The 12999-nt window shown below is 36.7% G+C and overlaps 6 protein-coding genes across 6 annotated transcripts; 3 read left to right on the forward strand and 3 right to left on the reverse strand.

Annotated features, from left to right (window-relative positions):
• Positions 1 to 400: 400 nt before the first annotated feature.
• ECM3 (putative ATPase ECM3) lies at positions 401 to 2242 on the forward strand (the record flags this gene model as incomplete). The annotated part of the gene is made up of 1 exon (NM_001183511.1): positions 401 to 2242. One exon carries the CDS (start codon positions 401 to 403, stop codon positions 2240 to 2242), a length of 1842 nt encoding a protein of 613 aa, NP_014735.1.
• A 537-nt stretch (positions 2243 to 2779) lies between these two features.
• CMR2 (Cmr2p) lies at positions 2780 to 7726 on the reverse strand (the record flags this gene model as incomplete). The annotated part of the gene is made up of 1 exon (NM_001183512.1): positions 2780 to 7726. One exon carries the CDS (start codon positions 7724 to 7726, stop codon positions 2780 to 2782), a length of 4947 nt encoding a protein of 1648 aa, NP_014736.1.
• Positions 7727 to 8068: 342 nt separating this feature from the next.
• ARF3 (Arf family GTPase ARF3) lies at positions 8069 to 8620 on the forward strand (the record flags this gene model as incomplete). The annotated part of the gene is made up of 1 exon (NM_001183513.1): positions 8069 to 8620. One exon carries the CDS (start codon positions 8069 to 8071, stop codon positions 8618 to 8620), a length of 552 nt encoding a protein of 183 aa, NP_014737.1.
• Positions 8621 to 8825: 205 nt separating this feature from the next.
• RKI1 (ribose-5-phosphate isomerase RKI1) lies at positions 8826 to 9602 on the reverse strand (the record flags this gene model as incomplete). Its single annotated transcript, NM_001183514.1, has 1 exon — positions 8826 to 9602. One exon carries the CDS (start codon positions 9600 to 9602, stop codon positions 8826 to 8828), a length of 777 nt encoding a protein of 258 aa, NP_014738.1.
• Positions 9603 to 11067: 1465 nt separating this feature from the next.
• RPS7A (40S ribosomal protein eS7 RPS7A) lies at positions 11068 to 12041 on the forward strand (the record flags this gene model as incomplete). Its single annotated transcript, NM_001183515.1, has 2 exons — positions 11068 to 11211; positions 11613 to 12041. 2 exons carry the CDS (start codon positions 11068 to 11070, stop codon positions 12039 to 12041), a joined length of 573 nt encoding a protein of 190 aa, NP_014739.1.
• Positions 12042 to 12251: 210 nt separating this feature from the next.
• YOR097C (uncharacterized protein) lies at positions 12252 to 12779 on the reverse strand (the record flags this gene model as incomplete). Its single annotated transcript, NM_001183516.1, has 1 exon — positions 12252 to 12779. The coding sequence occupies one exon, from the start codon at positions 12777 to 12779 to the stop codon at positions 12252 to 12254; it is 528 nt and encodes a 175-aa protein (NP_014740.1).
• Positions 12780 to 12999: the final 220 nt, after the last annotated feature.

Genomic DNA, 12999 nt, shown 5'->3' on the forward strand with positions numbered 1-12999 from the left:
GGTGATAGTTGAGCTTCCTTTCACTGCATCTCTTTGCAGCCTCGGGGGATGAGGCTATATACTTAGAGGGCCTGAATATATGTTTGACGCATCCCTCCTTCGTACGCTACCATCTGTTACTCTTGCACCGTTATTATATGCTTGTAATTTTTGTTATATAATAGGCCTTTCATTGTTTTTAATATAGACTTTCATCATAGGGCATCCGGAATTTCTTCTCAGAAGCCTCGCAATTTTTCTTTATATTAGGTTTTTCAGACTTTACATTTGTACAGAAACTGCGTATTGTTGACCATTACCGAGAGGAAGATAAAAAGGCATAGATAGTTAAGTTTAGCATTATAGAACCAACACAAACAAAACAATAGAAGACAAAGAGTAAGTTCAAGACAAGTAGACAATGACACACATCACACTGGGACAAGCCATCTGGGCCTCTGTCAGACCAATCATCAAAATCTATCTGATTATTGGTGTAGGCTTCGGTTTATGCAAGATGAACATCTTAACCGTTCAGGCCACAAGGTCCATCTCTGATATCGTTTTAACAATTCTGCTTCCTTGTTTATCATTCAATAAAATCGTAGCAAATATAGAAGATAACGATATCAAAGATGTCGGCATTATTTGTCTGACGTCTGTTATACTGTTCGCAACTGGCTTGGGGTTTGCCTTTATTGTTCGCAGTGTGCTGCCTGTTCCTAAGAGATGGCGTGGTGGTATACTTGCAGGAGGTATGTTTCCCAATATCAGCGATCTACCCATCGCCTATTTGCAATCCATGGACCAAGGGTTTATATTTACAGAAGCAGAAGGTGAGAAAGGTGTTGCCAACGTTATCATCTTTCTGGCCATGTTTTTGATATGTGTTTTCAATTTAGGTGGTTTCAGACTAATTGAAAACGATTTCCATTACAAAGGTGATGACGATGAAGAAAATACGTTGACCAATGATGATTCTGCCCAACAGCCAACACAACCAATTGAAGGCAATTCTTCTTCTTCATCCAACCAAGATATCCTGAAAGAGCCCAACGAGTCTACCGTTCCTAACAGTTCACAAGCAAGCTACATTTCTGAGAAAAATAAAAAAGAAAAAACTGAACTCTCTGTCCCCAAGCCTACACATACTGCCCCTCCAGCAATAGATGACAGGAGCTCGAACTCATCCGCGGTGGTCTCTATCGATAGCATTACACACTCACTACGCACAAACCATGTGGATGCCCAATCTGTAAGCGAGCTTAACGATCCTACTTACAGAACTAGAAGTCAACCAATAGCATACACTACCGAGTCAAGAACATCACATGTTCATAATAACCGCAGGAATTCCATCACTGGCTCCTTACGTTCCATCGATATGCGTGAACTACCCGCGGAAGGCATGTCGGATTTAATTCGTGAATACTCCAATGTTGATCAATACGGTAGAAGAAGGAAAAGTTCTATCAGCTCCCAAGGAGCACCCTCTGTTTTGCAGGCAGACGGTACTATTTCTCCAAATTTGACTAGAACCTCCACTTTACAAAGAGTCAAAACTTCCAACCTAACAAGAATAATCACCTCAGATGCCACTGTTAGTAAGAAAGATATTGAGACTTCCGGTTCCTCTTTACCAAAATGGCTACAGAAATTTCCCTTAACAAAATTTTTCGTCTTTTTTCTAAAAAATTGTCTAAGGCCTTGTTCCATGGCTGTTATCCTGGCTTTGATTATCGCTTTTATTCCCTGGGTAAAAGCCCTTTTCGTTACGACCAGTAATACACCAAAAATCAAACAAGCCCCAGATAATGCACCTGCTCTAACTTTCATTATGGATTTTACATCTTATGTTGGAGCCGCTTCAGTTCCCTTCGGTTTGATTCTTTTAGGCGCTACTCTTGGTAGATTGAAAATTGGAAAATTATACCCTGGTTTCTGGAAATCCGCAGTGGTATTAGTCTTTCTCAGACAATGTATCATGCCGATCTTTGGTGTCTTGTGGTGTGACCGTCTAGTGAAAGCGGGATGGCTAAATTGGGAAAACGACAAGATGTTATTGTTTGTTACCGCCATTACTTGGAACTTACCAACAATGACCACCTTAATCTACTTCACTGCAAGTTATACCCCTGAGGACGAAACTGAACCCGTTCAAATGGAATGTACCTCTTTCTTTTTGATGCTTCAATATCCTTTGATGGTCGTTAGTTTACCATTTTTGGTGTCTTATTTCATCAAAGTTCAAATGAAATTATAAAGTTCGTTAAGGAAGAAACAAGATCTATTCATGCATTCCCATTCTCATTCTCATAATTTCATTTCATCGTACAACTGAATCAGGGTGTAATTTTATAGTTGTTTGTTGGTCTTTTTTTATCAACGTAGAATTCACTTATTTCAGATTTTATAGAGTTTCATAGTATAAAAATAATAATGAAAACAAAACTTCATGCTTTTTCTTCTGTTTATACAATTTCACTTTTGATTGTTATTCAAAAAAATAACATTTAGTCGCAGCTTCTCAGTGTTACTAATCTTTTTCTTCTTTTTTCGAACATAAGATTTTCTGATGGAACGAAAAAAGGTGATCTTTTAATTATTTGTGAATCATAAATATCCTTTTCATTAATTTTTAAGTGGTATAGCGTATTTACATATAAAACATACATGATTATTTCATGTTTATAATCAAAAATTATAAATAATTATTTAATCTCTAATATAGATTAATTAGAGTCTTTCCACAACTCAGTAGCATCCAATAGTCATGACAAATTTACTGTACTTGGATGTGTTAAATATTGTCCTTTTCATAATCTGATAATAAATAAATGGAAATATTTTCACCATAGTTTATGCCAAATTGTGCTTCTATTTGAATTTTCTGATCAAACCAGGCTTGCATTATCGATGCTCTATTTTTCGCCCAAACTTCCATTATCATACTAGAATTTTTTGGGCTTATACCTTTAGTTCTCACAAATGTGCATAAATCTAAAATGACACCATGCTTATTTAACAACTCTGAAACAATTAAAGTCGTTAGATTACCCAAGATGGGATTATGTCGTTCCTTACACCTAATTAAGCACACTAATAATCCACCTGCTTTGGCAATCAAACAACTACCAATGTCACTGTGAACATCTTTAACGGTTCTCTCCAAATCACTAACAAAATGTGTCAATCCTAGAATTTCAATGGATTCATGAATACTTCCCAAAACAAACAACAAGTTCAAATTGACGACCTCTCCCTGTGAATTCGTGCAACTTACGTTTTTGATAAAGCCCAGATCACCAGTTCTCAAATAGCTTAAAGTGTTATTCACTTCGCTCTTCATCTTACTTTTGAATTGTTCTGTGATAAAGGGATCTTTGTACAACTTGTTTTTTGAACTGTTACACACAAAGTAGTCGAATGCATTAGCTTCCGAACAGCACCAAATCTCACCGAATTCTCCATCAACACATGGTAGGAGTGTCTCTGGATTAACTACTGAAACGTCAGTACATACAGGAACAACACCAGAATCTTGAATCTTGATATAGTTTCCAGCACTTACATCATTGGGGTTGACTTCTCTAATTATACCTTCCCTCAGTGAAAATGGGTCTAAATATAGGTCAACCGGAGGAATATCCAGATACGACCTTAATGATATAAGCGGATTGAAGTGATGTTGATAGACATAACTTATTTGTGTACATGATAGGGATATGGTTGAGTACCGTTTTAAAATATTTTCAATTGTATAAATCCTTGGTCTATTAGGAAAAGGTATCATGATATTTCGAACACCCTTGAAAACATCTTCTCTAAGCGAGCCAGATGTATTGTTTTTGGCAGAGTTTATATTCTCCTTCTTATTTTTGAATCCCTCAATCAAACTAGAGGCTCTATCCAGTAAAGCATATAACGTTTCAAGCTTCAAATATAAATCTTTTACGTTTAAATTTTGAAGGCCAATTAAAAACTCCTTAGGGTCAGTAAGAACATCAGTAAGGCTGAATAAGCAAGTTGAAGCACCCGTATAAATTCCTAACAAACAGCTGAACATAAAGCCCAATCCAGATGTATGAGAACATATAGAGAAAAGTGGACTATTATTTCTTAACTGCAAAGTTTCTTTGACTATTTTGCTTGCATTCAGTAAAGACGAATGTGTCATTGTTACGTGAATATTAGATGTTACATCATACTCTGTATTTACCCATACAACACACGGTGTCATACCAATCCTAGTACCTGGTTTGGCCCCAAATTTCTGCTTTAACACATTCTTAAACATAGATACTGTTAACGCATTCTTTGTCTTGACTTTTGAGAAAACTGTAATCTTGGGTATCAAACTTTTGTATTTCTTAAAACATTTGTTTACGACATTATTATCATTCAACAATGAGTGCAATTTAGCATCAACAAATACTCTTTTCACTTTGTAACTTTGAATAATATTAACCAAGCCTTTTAGGTCCTCTTCTATGACAGACTCCTTAACGCTTGGTAGGGGAATTACCAATAAGTTACAGTACAGGCAGGCCATGATCATCGCTACGTATTCAACCGAATTTTCACACATAATAATAATAGGGTCACCATGCTTCAATGGAATTTTAGAACCTACGATTTTTTTCAAAAAGCCTGCGACAATTTTACCAAAACTTGCCCATGATACCTTTTTGTGAACGTTATTATCGTTACTAGCTGAAGAGTTGACTAGGTTTGTGTTTGTACCATCACTGAACGCCGTTTCGTTCCCATAATTAGAAATTCTCCATTCCAGAATCTCTAAAATCGATTTGAAGTCTGTGAGTTTTGTATGGCTTCGAGTGTCAACAGACTCATCTCTGTAATCAACACCACTGCATTGTAGGGCAAGTTTTGGTTTAACGGGACCGCCATTACGATATGCTGGTTCGATCATAGCGTATTCTTCTTGTAAAGCCATCTTTCTCAATTTTGATAAATGCTCGGATAATATACTCTCATTATAGTACGCTGAATGGGGCAAAAAATCCAATATGACATTATCGAATTGAAACTTTACAAACTGTGCACTGAGATCATTGTTTAAAAACTTCTTCTCTACCGTGCTATTGGCCAATTCCAGAGAACAATATCTCCTAGGTAAAGTATCTCTCGGCACAACTAAAATGCACATTGGTTGGATTTTATGAAAAATCCAAAGAATTCTAAAAATTTGGTCAGTTAAATCATTCATTTTCGTTTCTAATTTGTTCCTCTGTGTTTCTGCAAATTTCATTAAGGTAGTATCTGTTGTTTCGCCATTTTTACTCTCTTCTTCGGTTTTTGCTAGGGAGCTTTCTACCACCATAACTAAAAAGTGCTCTTCTTTATGGTGTTGTAATTCAAATGCAGCAACCTCAAAAACTGTATTTACTGTCCTCACAACTGTTTCAGTAATCTGTTGTAGATAGTGGGATTCAACAACTCTTTTGTATCCCGAAGATGTTTCGCCACTTAAACTCGAAATATCAATAGCCTTAGTGCTTTCTGCTCCAGTGTTACCTTTAGGTTGAGCAGATTGATTCCCTTTTTTGGCATAAAGAAGGTTTGATGTGTGAGCCCAGTTAGGTAATCTGATTAATCTATTCTGTAAAAACATATCTTCTATGAGTGAAAGCACGTATATCTTTCCGTTATGAACAAACCCCATAAGCTTGGTTCTCATAAAGTAGGTATTTGCAGGACAAATATTCAGAATGGTATCCAATTGTTCAGTAACTGCTTGCGATTTTTCGTTAGTAGGCATTTCATACTTTGCCCAAGAAAACATTTCGGAGTAATTTAGTTTTGCTTTGAACACAAATTCGTTCACTTTATCCATCTGGTAAAATTCGTCGGTGATGTGGTTAGAAGAGATCCATATTTCTCCAACAGTGAGGTCTTGCACCAACGTATTCGTATCTGGATTAACCACACATAAAGTGATATCAGGAATTGGGAAGCCAAATGTTTCTAATTTAAGATAATCTTTGAAGGAGCTTGATGAATTAATCATAGCAGTTATGCTACATTCAACCTCATTAAGCTTCAATTTCTCGCGGTTTATAAACAATTCATTTTGAAGCCTTAGTTTTGAATTATGTATTGGAAAGTTCTCTAGGTTTCCTAATTGATCTCTTATAGATATAAAGATACCACCAAAGTCCAATAACGTTAACATGGGAGAATAACAAAATGGTGCATCAATACATCCTAAATTTTTCAGCCATTTATGAACAACCATCTCGCTTACATCGGTATCTATAGTGGTACATGAGGTTAAACATGACTTGATGCAACTGAAATCTATTTTGTGCTTCTTGGAAAAAGCTGATTCGGGATTTTCCAAATAATTAATAACTACCTGCTTCAATTGTAGCTGATCATTCAGTAAAATGTCGGCTCTAAATTTATCAATGATATTTTCATAGCCCCCAGGTCGTTGTAATATACTACTATCGATAGATATCATAAGATTACCAGTAAAAAGATTGAAAAGCACACCCATTATCAAACCAGTAGATCTAGTAGGGTCCAGACTATTCAAGATAACAAACCTTGAGTTGGTTGCCATAATTTTTTTGTGAAATGGCTTCCTGATGCTTTGTGATTTTTGTTTCCAGTGAGGCATTGATCGTGAGTTTAGAATTTTTGTCATCGTTTCAAATTGGTTTATTAAGATGTTATGCTTCATGACGACGCCAGAAAGACGACCTAGCGGTGTTCTAGTAAACTCTATATATGAAATATTCGGTATATCAAAGGTAGGCGAAGTTTTTTTTGCCTTTGTGTACGTCCCTAAGTCATCAGTCTTGACAAATTTGATTTGCTGGAAAACATCGTTCTTAACCAGTTTAACTTTTGAATGATTTGATGACGAATACAAGTTATCTAATTGTCTATGACATGCGTTAGAAATCAGAACAAATTTCGAATTTGTTACTTTAATTATCTCAAGGATCTCACGCAGAGAATACGTTTCGAATGAGACTGGTACAGCTGCCATGCCGGATATGAAACAGCCTAATAATGCAATAGTAAATTCGATGACATCATTTTTATTGTACCATAGTAAAATCTTATCCATTTTGTAAAGGTGACTCTTATTCAATTCATGTGCTACCCTCTCCGCTTTCAAATAAAGTTTATCCCATGTGATGAACGTTTCTTTGCCTTTAGAATTTATGCTGATCATCGCTGTTTGACCATCATAATGTTCAAAGCGTCCCCGTAAAATTAGCGGTAAAGAATCCGTCATTGCTGAGTCTCCACTGCTAGTATTTTCGGCTCCAGTGTGTCTTGGTAGTAATGGTATCATAGGATTATAAACGGCATCCTTCACTGAACCGTTTTCATCACTGGAACCTGGCAATGACGATTGCAAAGAAGCTGTATATCTCTTGCTCCGCCTTCTGGGAGTATTGTTCGCAGAAGTCGAGTTTATAGTTGTGACACGATAGATAGAATGACGTCTGTCAATTGAATTAGGTAACGACGTAATGGATGATGCAAGACTTGTATTTCTTCTGTGCAAATGTTTCGACTTTCTCGAATTGGGAGATCGAAGCGGGGTATAAGGCCTCATTTGGGAGATTTCAAATTTGTCTAGCAATTGTTTTCTTTTGGTCTCATAACCCTTTCTTGTTAGATTTTCATCCTTATAGTCTTGAATTAACTCATTTAACCGACTTTGCAGATCTAGAGGTAAGGTAGGAGGAATAGAAAAATCCATTGGAGTAACTCAATGCCACACGCTTTTACACAGAACTGAATCACCCTAACACCAAGTTTACGGAAGCAAATGTTAAATCTGTTGAAGCTCTTTTGACTACATTATAAACAGAAATAAAACATACTAGAAAGTAATCGGGTTTTGACGATTTCATCCATTACCCGTCCGAATGATGGCACTTATAAGATAATGAAGATGTACGCAGCATTAAAACCCTATTTGCAGAAGCATAGTAAGACGCAACGTACGCTGAATTAGACTGAGACATTACAGTTGCTTTGACATTGGGAAGATAATTGGGATTTAGAACGGAAAAAAGGAAAAGACAAGCTAATTGTAGAGATGGGCAATTCAATTTCGAAGGTTCTGGGAAAACTATTTGGCTCGAAAGAAATGAAAATTTTGATGCTAGGCCTGGATAAGGCTGGTAAGACAACAATATTGTACAAACTAAAATTAAATAAAATAAAGACGTCTACTCCCACTGTCGGTTTTAACGTGGAAACCGTTACTTATAAAAACGTAAAATTCAACATGTGGGATGTAGGAGGACAACAAAGATTGAGACCTCTCTGGAGACATTATTTTCCAGCCACCACCGCACTTATCTTTGTGATAGATTCTAGTGCTAGAAACCGTATGGAAGAGGCCAAAGAAGAGTTATATAGTATCATAGGTGAGAAAGAGATGGAGAATGTAGTACTGCTGGTATGGGCAAACAAACAAGATTTGAAAGATGCAATGAAACCTCAAGAGGTTTCCGATTTTTTAGAACTGGAGAAAAATTTGAAAAACCAACCTTGGTGTGTCATCGGTAGTAACGCCTTATCCGGACAGGGTCTTGTTGAAGGATTATCCTGGATTTCGAACAACACAAACGTTCCAAAGAAATAAACATTGCATTTATTGGTGTTGAATCTGCATACACCGATTGTTCATCCTTCATTTTTACTGGATTGTACTTTACTAAAAAGAAAACTTCTGGAAAAAAAACAGTATCCAAATAACTAAATAGCTTTAATAATACAATATAAAAAATGGAGACACTGTTGTGAAAAGTCAACCTTTACTACGGTTTCTGTCTTTGCCTTTGATCTGCTCACTTTTCGGTAACTTCAACACTACCGTCAGAATTACCGAAGTAGGCTTTTGAAGCGTTGTCGATGAATAAACCTGTTTCCACCACGCCCACTAACAGTTTGATTTCTCTATGCAATTTTCTTGGATCGGAAATTTCACCGAAATCCGCATCGATAATGAAGTTATTATTGTCAGTTACAACAGGACCTGCTTTAGCAGAACCTCCTTGTCTGATGTCAACTTTTTCAGCATGCAATTGTTCTAATAGATCATTCTTGACCCTCACGTATGAGGAAGGTACAATTTCAATGGGAACACCTTGCCTCCAGTTCTTACCTAAATGTTTTGGTGACTTTTTTCTTGAATCAGCAACGACAATGAAGGTTTTAGCACTAGTACTAACCAATTTTTCTTGAAATAGACAAGCACCACCACCTTTAATTAATTGTAAATTCTCATCCACTTCATCAGCACCGTCAAACGCTATATCAATGCGAGGATACTGTTCAATGGAGCCTAATTGCAACTTGTTATCCAAAATCAAGTTTCTTGATTGGAATCCTGTTGGAATGCAAATGAATTTAGACGCTACTTCATAAAATTTAGGGTCATGCAAATATTGTCCAATTCTTTCGGCAACATAAACCACTGTGCTACCACTACCAATTCCAATAATTTTGTGATCATCAAATTTTAAATTTTCATCAACTGCTCTGTATGCTGCAGCTCTCTTGGCATCCTCCAAAGGATTGCCCAAAGATTCTAACGCATCAATTTTTGGGACACCGGCAGCCATTTCTTTCCTATGTTGTATTTATATGAGGTTGCAGTATGCGGTAACCAAGTTTATGTAACACGATGTTGTTAATTTTCTACAAGAGAAAAGAACGTCCCAGTACAAAGAGAATAAATTGCATGTAATAAATTGAAACAGTTTCACACTGCAACGCAAGCCGTACATATATTATATTATCCAAAGCGTACGTAAACTGACACCCAATTACGAACCAGATGAAATTTCACCGAGTTAATCGCTTTTCCCTCATCGCAAAAAAATTTTTCAACTCATCGCGACTTTTCACTGCCTCGGCCACAAGCAATCTGGGCCATGCCATTACTCCCATTAGCCCGAAAAAAAGAGGGGGTATGAAGCTAGTACATCATTATAACAAGTACTAAACTCAATTAATTCACTTACGAGACTTATACCAACGCTGGTTGATATACCACATTTGGCAGCATCCAAGGTTTCTCGTAAAATAGCTATAGTGTGGCGGACTTACCGGATGTCATTGTATAATCTTTTATAGAAAAAGGCTTTCTGAAATTTGAACATGACTAATTAACGCATATCAGGTGGGTAATCTTTCCGCAATACTATAACTTTGCTAGAAGTTATGTAAACGTTTTAGTTTACAAGAGAAAGTTTTGTGAACATTATCAGTGCCAAAACAGAAGCGGTATTACGATCGAAAATGCCAAATAAGACCGTCCGATGCCCCTTTCTTCTGCTACTCGTGATCTCACCGGCAGATAATGATTGAGTAATATCATGAATCTCTCCAAGAAACAATACTCAACTTAATGCGTTCGCAAACTGCTATTAGAATAAAAATAATGTTTCAAAAATAACGATCTTGATGTCTATACCAACCATGCATGATTTCCTATTGTGCGTGCCTTATTTACGCACGTTTTTCAACATACGGCTCTATCACCGAAGGCGCTCAAGAGCAGAATAATATGACCGTCATTCATTTCAAACCCATACACAATGAACCTTATCACACCCAAACATATGATATGGTATTAAAAAATGAAAAAAATTCATTATTCTTTAGCGTAATTATTGAAGAAAAAACAGTGCGCGCGGTAATTTTTTGTCACTCAGTAACTAGAGAGAAGCCGAATGTACTCCCCCGGCTAGCTGGAGACCATGGCTCTGCCTAGGATTTCTCTTATGCTTTCCTTTCACCAATCACTTTGTTCCGGCGAGGCCCGCGAAGCTCGCTTTCTTTCAGCCTAGCAATCATGTTCTTGCCAGCGTCGTAGACTACTGTATGGCAGTTGCTGCACTTGCCATGAATATCCTAGTGAAGCCTCTATGCAATAATCCAGTTACTGCGTTAGAATCCTGGTAAAATGTCTAATCTTATTACATTACAGCAACGTATTAGATTTTGATTGAAAATTAGTCCTTGCGACTTGGTATATATCTTATTTTAAGAAAGCTGAAAGGAAGAAAGATCATCACGAACAACATGTCTGCTCCACAAGCCAAGATTTTGTCTCAAGCTCCAACTGAATTGGAATTACAAGTTGCTCAAGCTTTCGTTGAATTGGAAAATTCTTCTCCAGAATTGAAAGCTGAGTTGAGACCTTTGCAATTCAAGTCCATCAGAGAAGTATGTTATTAATTTGAATCTAAACTTAAGAATAATGGAGAGTAACAAAGGAAAAAAGTGTGAACGGGACGATACCAGAATGTTTCAATCTAGAAAAGTATAAAAGATAAGGACTAGGACTCAAATGTATTTGGCTGACTATCGCCTGAACCTTGATGCTAAGCAAATACCATATCTTCAAGAAAAAGCCTACTCCAGTGTTTAAGAAGAAGGGAACGATTTACTAGATCATGCTATACGCAGTAAGGTTCTGATAGTTAATTACAATCGGTCCAAGTTCTAAGCGGTGTCGTCCATGCATATATCATTTACAAGTTACTGGCGTCAACTCTTCAAATATTCAAAATATCACCTAATCAAACTTACTAACATTTTCCTTTTTTGTTTTCCTTCTTTTATAGATCGACGTTGCTGGTGGTAAGAAGGCTTTGGCCATTTTTGTTCCAGTCCCATCTTTGGCTGGTTTCCACAAGGTTCAAACTAAGTTGACCCGTGAATTGGAAAAGAAATTCCAAGACCGTCATGTCATCTTCTTGGCTGAAAGAAGAATCTTGCCAAAGCCATCTAGAACATCTAGACAAGTCCAAAAGAGACCAAGATCCAGAACCTTGACTGCTGTTCATGACAAGATCTTGGAAGACTTAGTCTTCCCAACTGAAATCGTTGGTAAGAGAGTTAGATATTTGGTTGGTGGTAACAAGATCCAAAAGGTTTTGTTAGACTCAAAGGATGTCCAACAAATCGACTACAAATTGGAATCTTTCCAAGCTGTTTACAACAAATTGACTGGTAAGCAAATTGTTTTCGAAATTCCAAGTGAAACTCATTAGTTAATATAATAATATCTAAATCTTTATTATTAGTTAGTAACAACTTTGTTTATTTTATAGCACAATAAGATAATAAAAACTCCAAATTCCAAAAAAAAATACTTTTTGCAAAGATCTGAATCAAATAAATTTTATGACAACTATGCATAGTTACATACTTTTTCACCGCCGTATGATTGCCGCTAAATCGACAGGTTGCCATACAAACATTTATTTATGTCGTGCCATGTTTATAAAATTTTCGTATCTGTTGGAGTTAGATAAGCCTACGCTTGATGGACCGTTGGGTGGCTTTCTAAGTGAGCTCGTGCCATCACAATTAATATAAGGAATTGTAGATGTTTCTTTCGTTATAGGTATTTCAAAATAATTATAAGAACCTACGCCCTCGTCTTTCTCCATTGGAACAGTTGCCGTTTTCGCAGTTCTTTTTGGTTCAGTCCTCATATCATGTGATTCCCCTGGCTCTCCTGATCTTTTTATACTTACTTTGAAATCGTCATATGTGTATTTCTTTGATGCAACTCCGATAACGAAGACAATGCTTCCAATAATAACTAAGAATTTGCATACCGTTATTAAACCTACCAAAAGTTTACCTATAAGCTTCTGTAATATTGGCCCCATCATTGTTGTGAATACGCACCCTACCAAAAATGATGGGAAATCCAGCACAATACTGCCAGGCCCACTACCTATTGTAATTTTCCATCGTAACCAATCCCTTTTCAAATCCATCCGTGACTTCTATGTCTCGTTACTTTCACAGCGTGTGGAGCTACTAGAAAAGTGGCAAAGCTAAACAGCTGATCGAAGTAAACAGAAAAGAACACTAATTGTAGATCAGGCTGTGTACTAGACCTTATTTTACTGTATTTTTTCGGAAAGAAAAAAGGAGCGCTTTGCAGATCGAAAGTTTCGCTCGTAAATTATTTGTAAGATGCTATTCATAATATGT

This window comes from Saccharomyces cerevisiae, chromosome XV, assembly GCF_000146045.2.
Source record: "Saccharomyces cerevisiae S288C chromosome XV, complete sequence".
Classification (NCBI taxonomy): domain Eukaryota; kingdom Fungi; phylum Ascomycota; class Saccharomycetes; order Saccharomycetales; family Saccharomycetaceae; genus Saccharomyces; species Saccharomyces cerevisiae.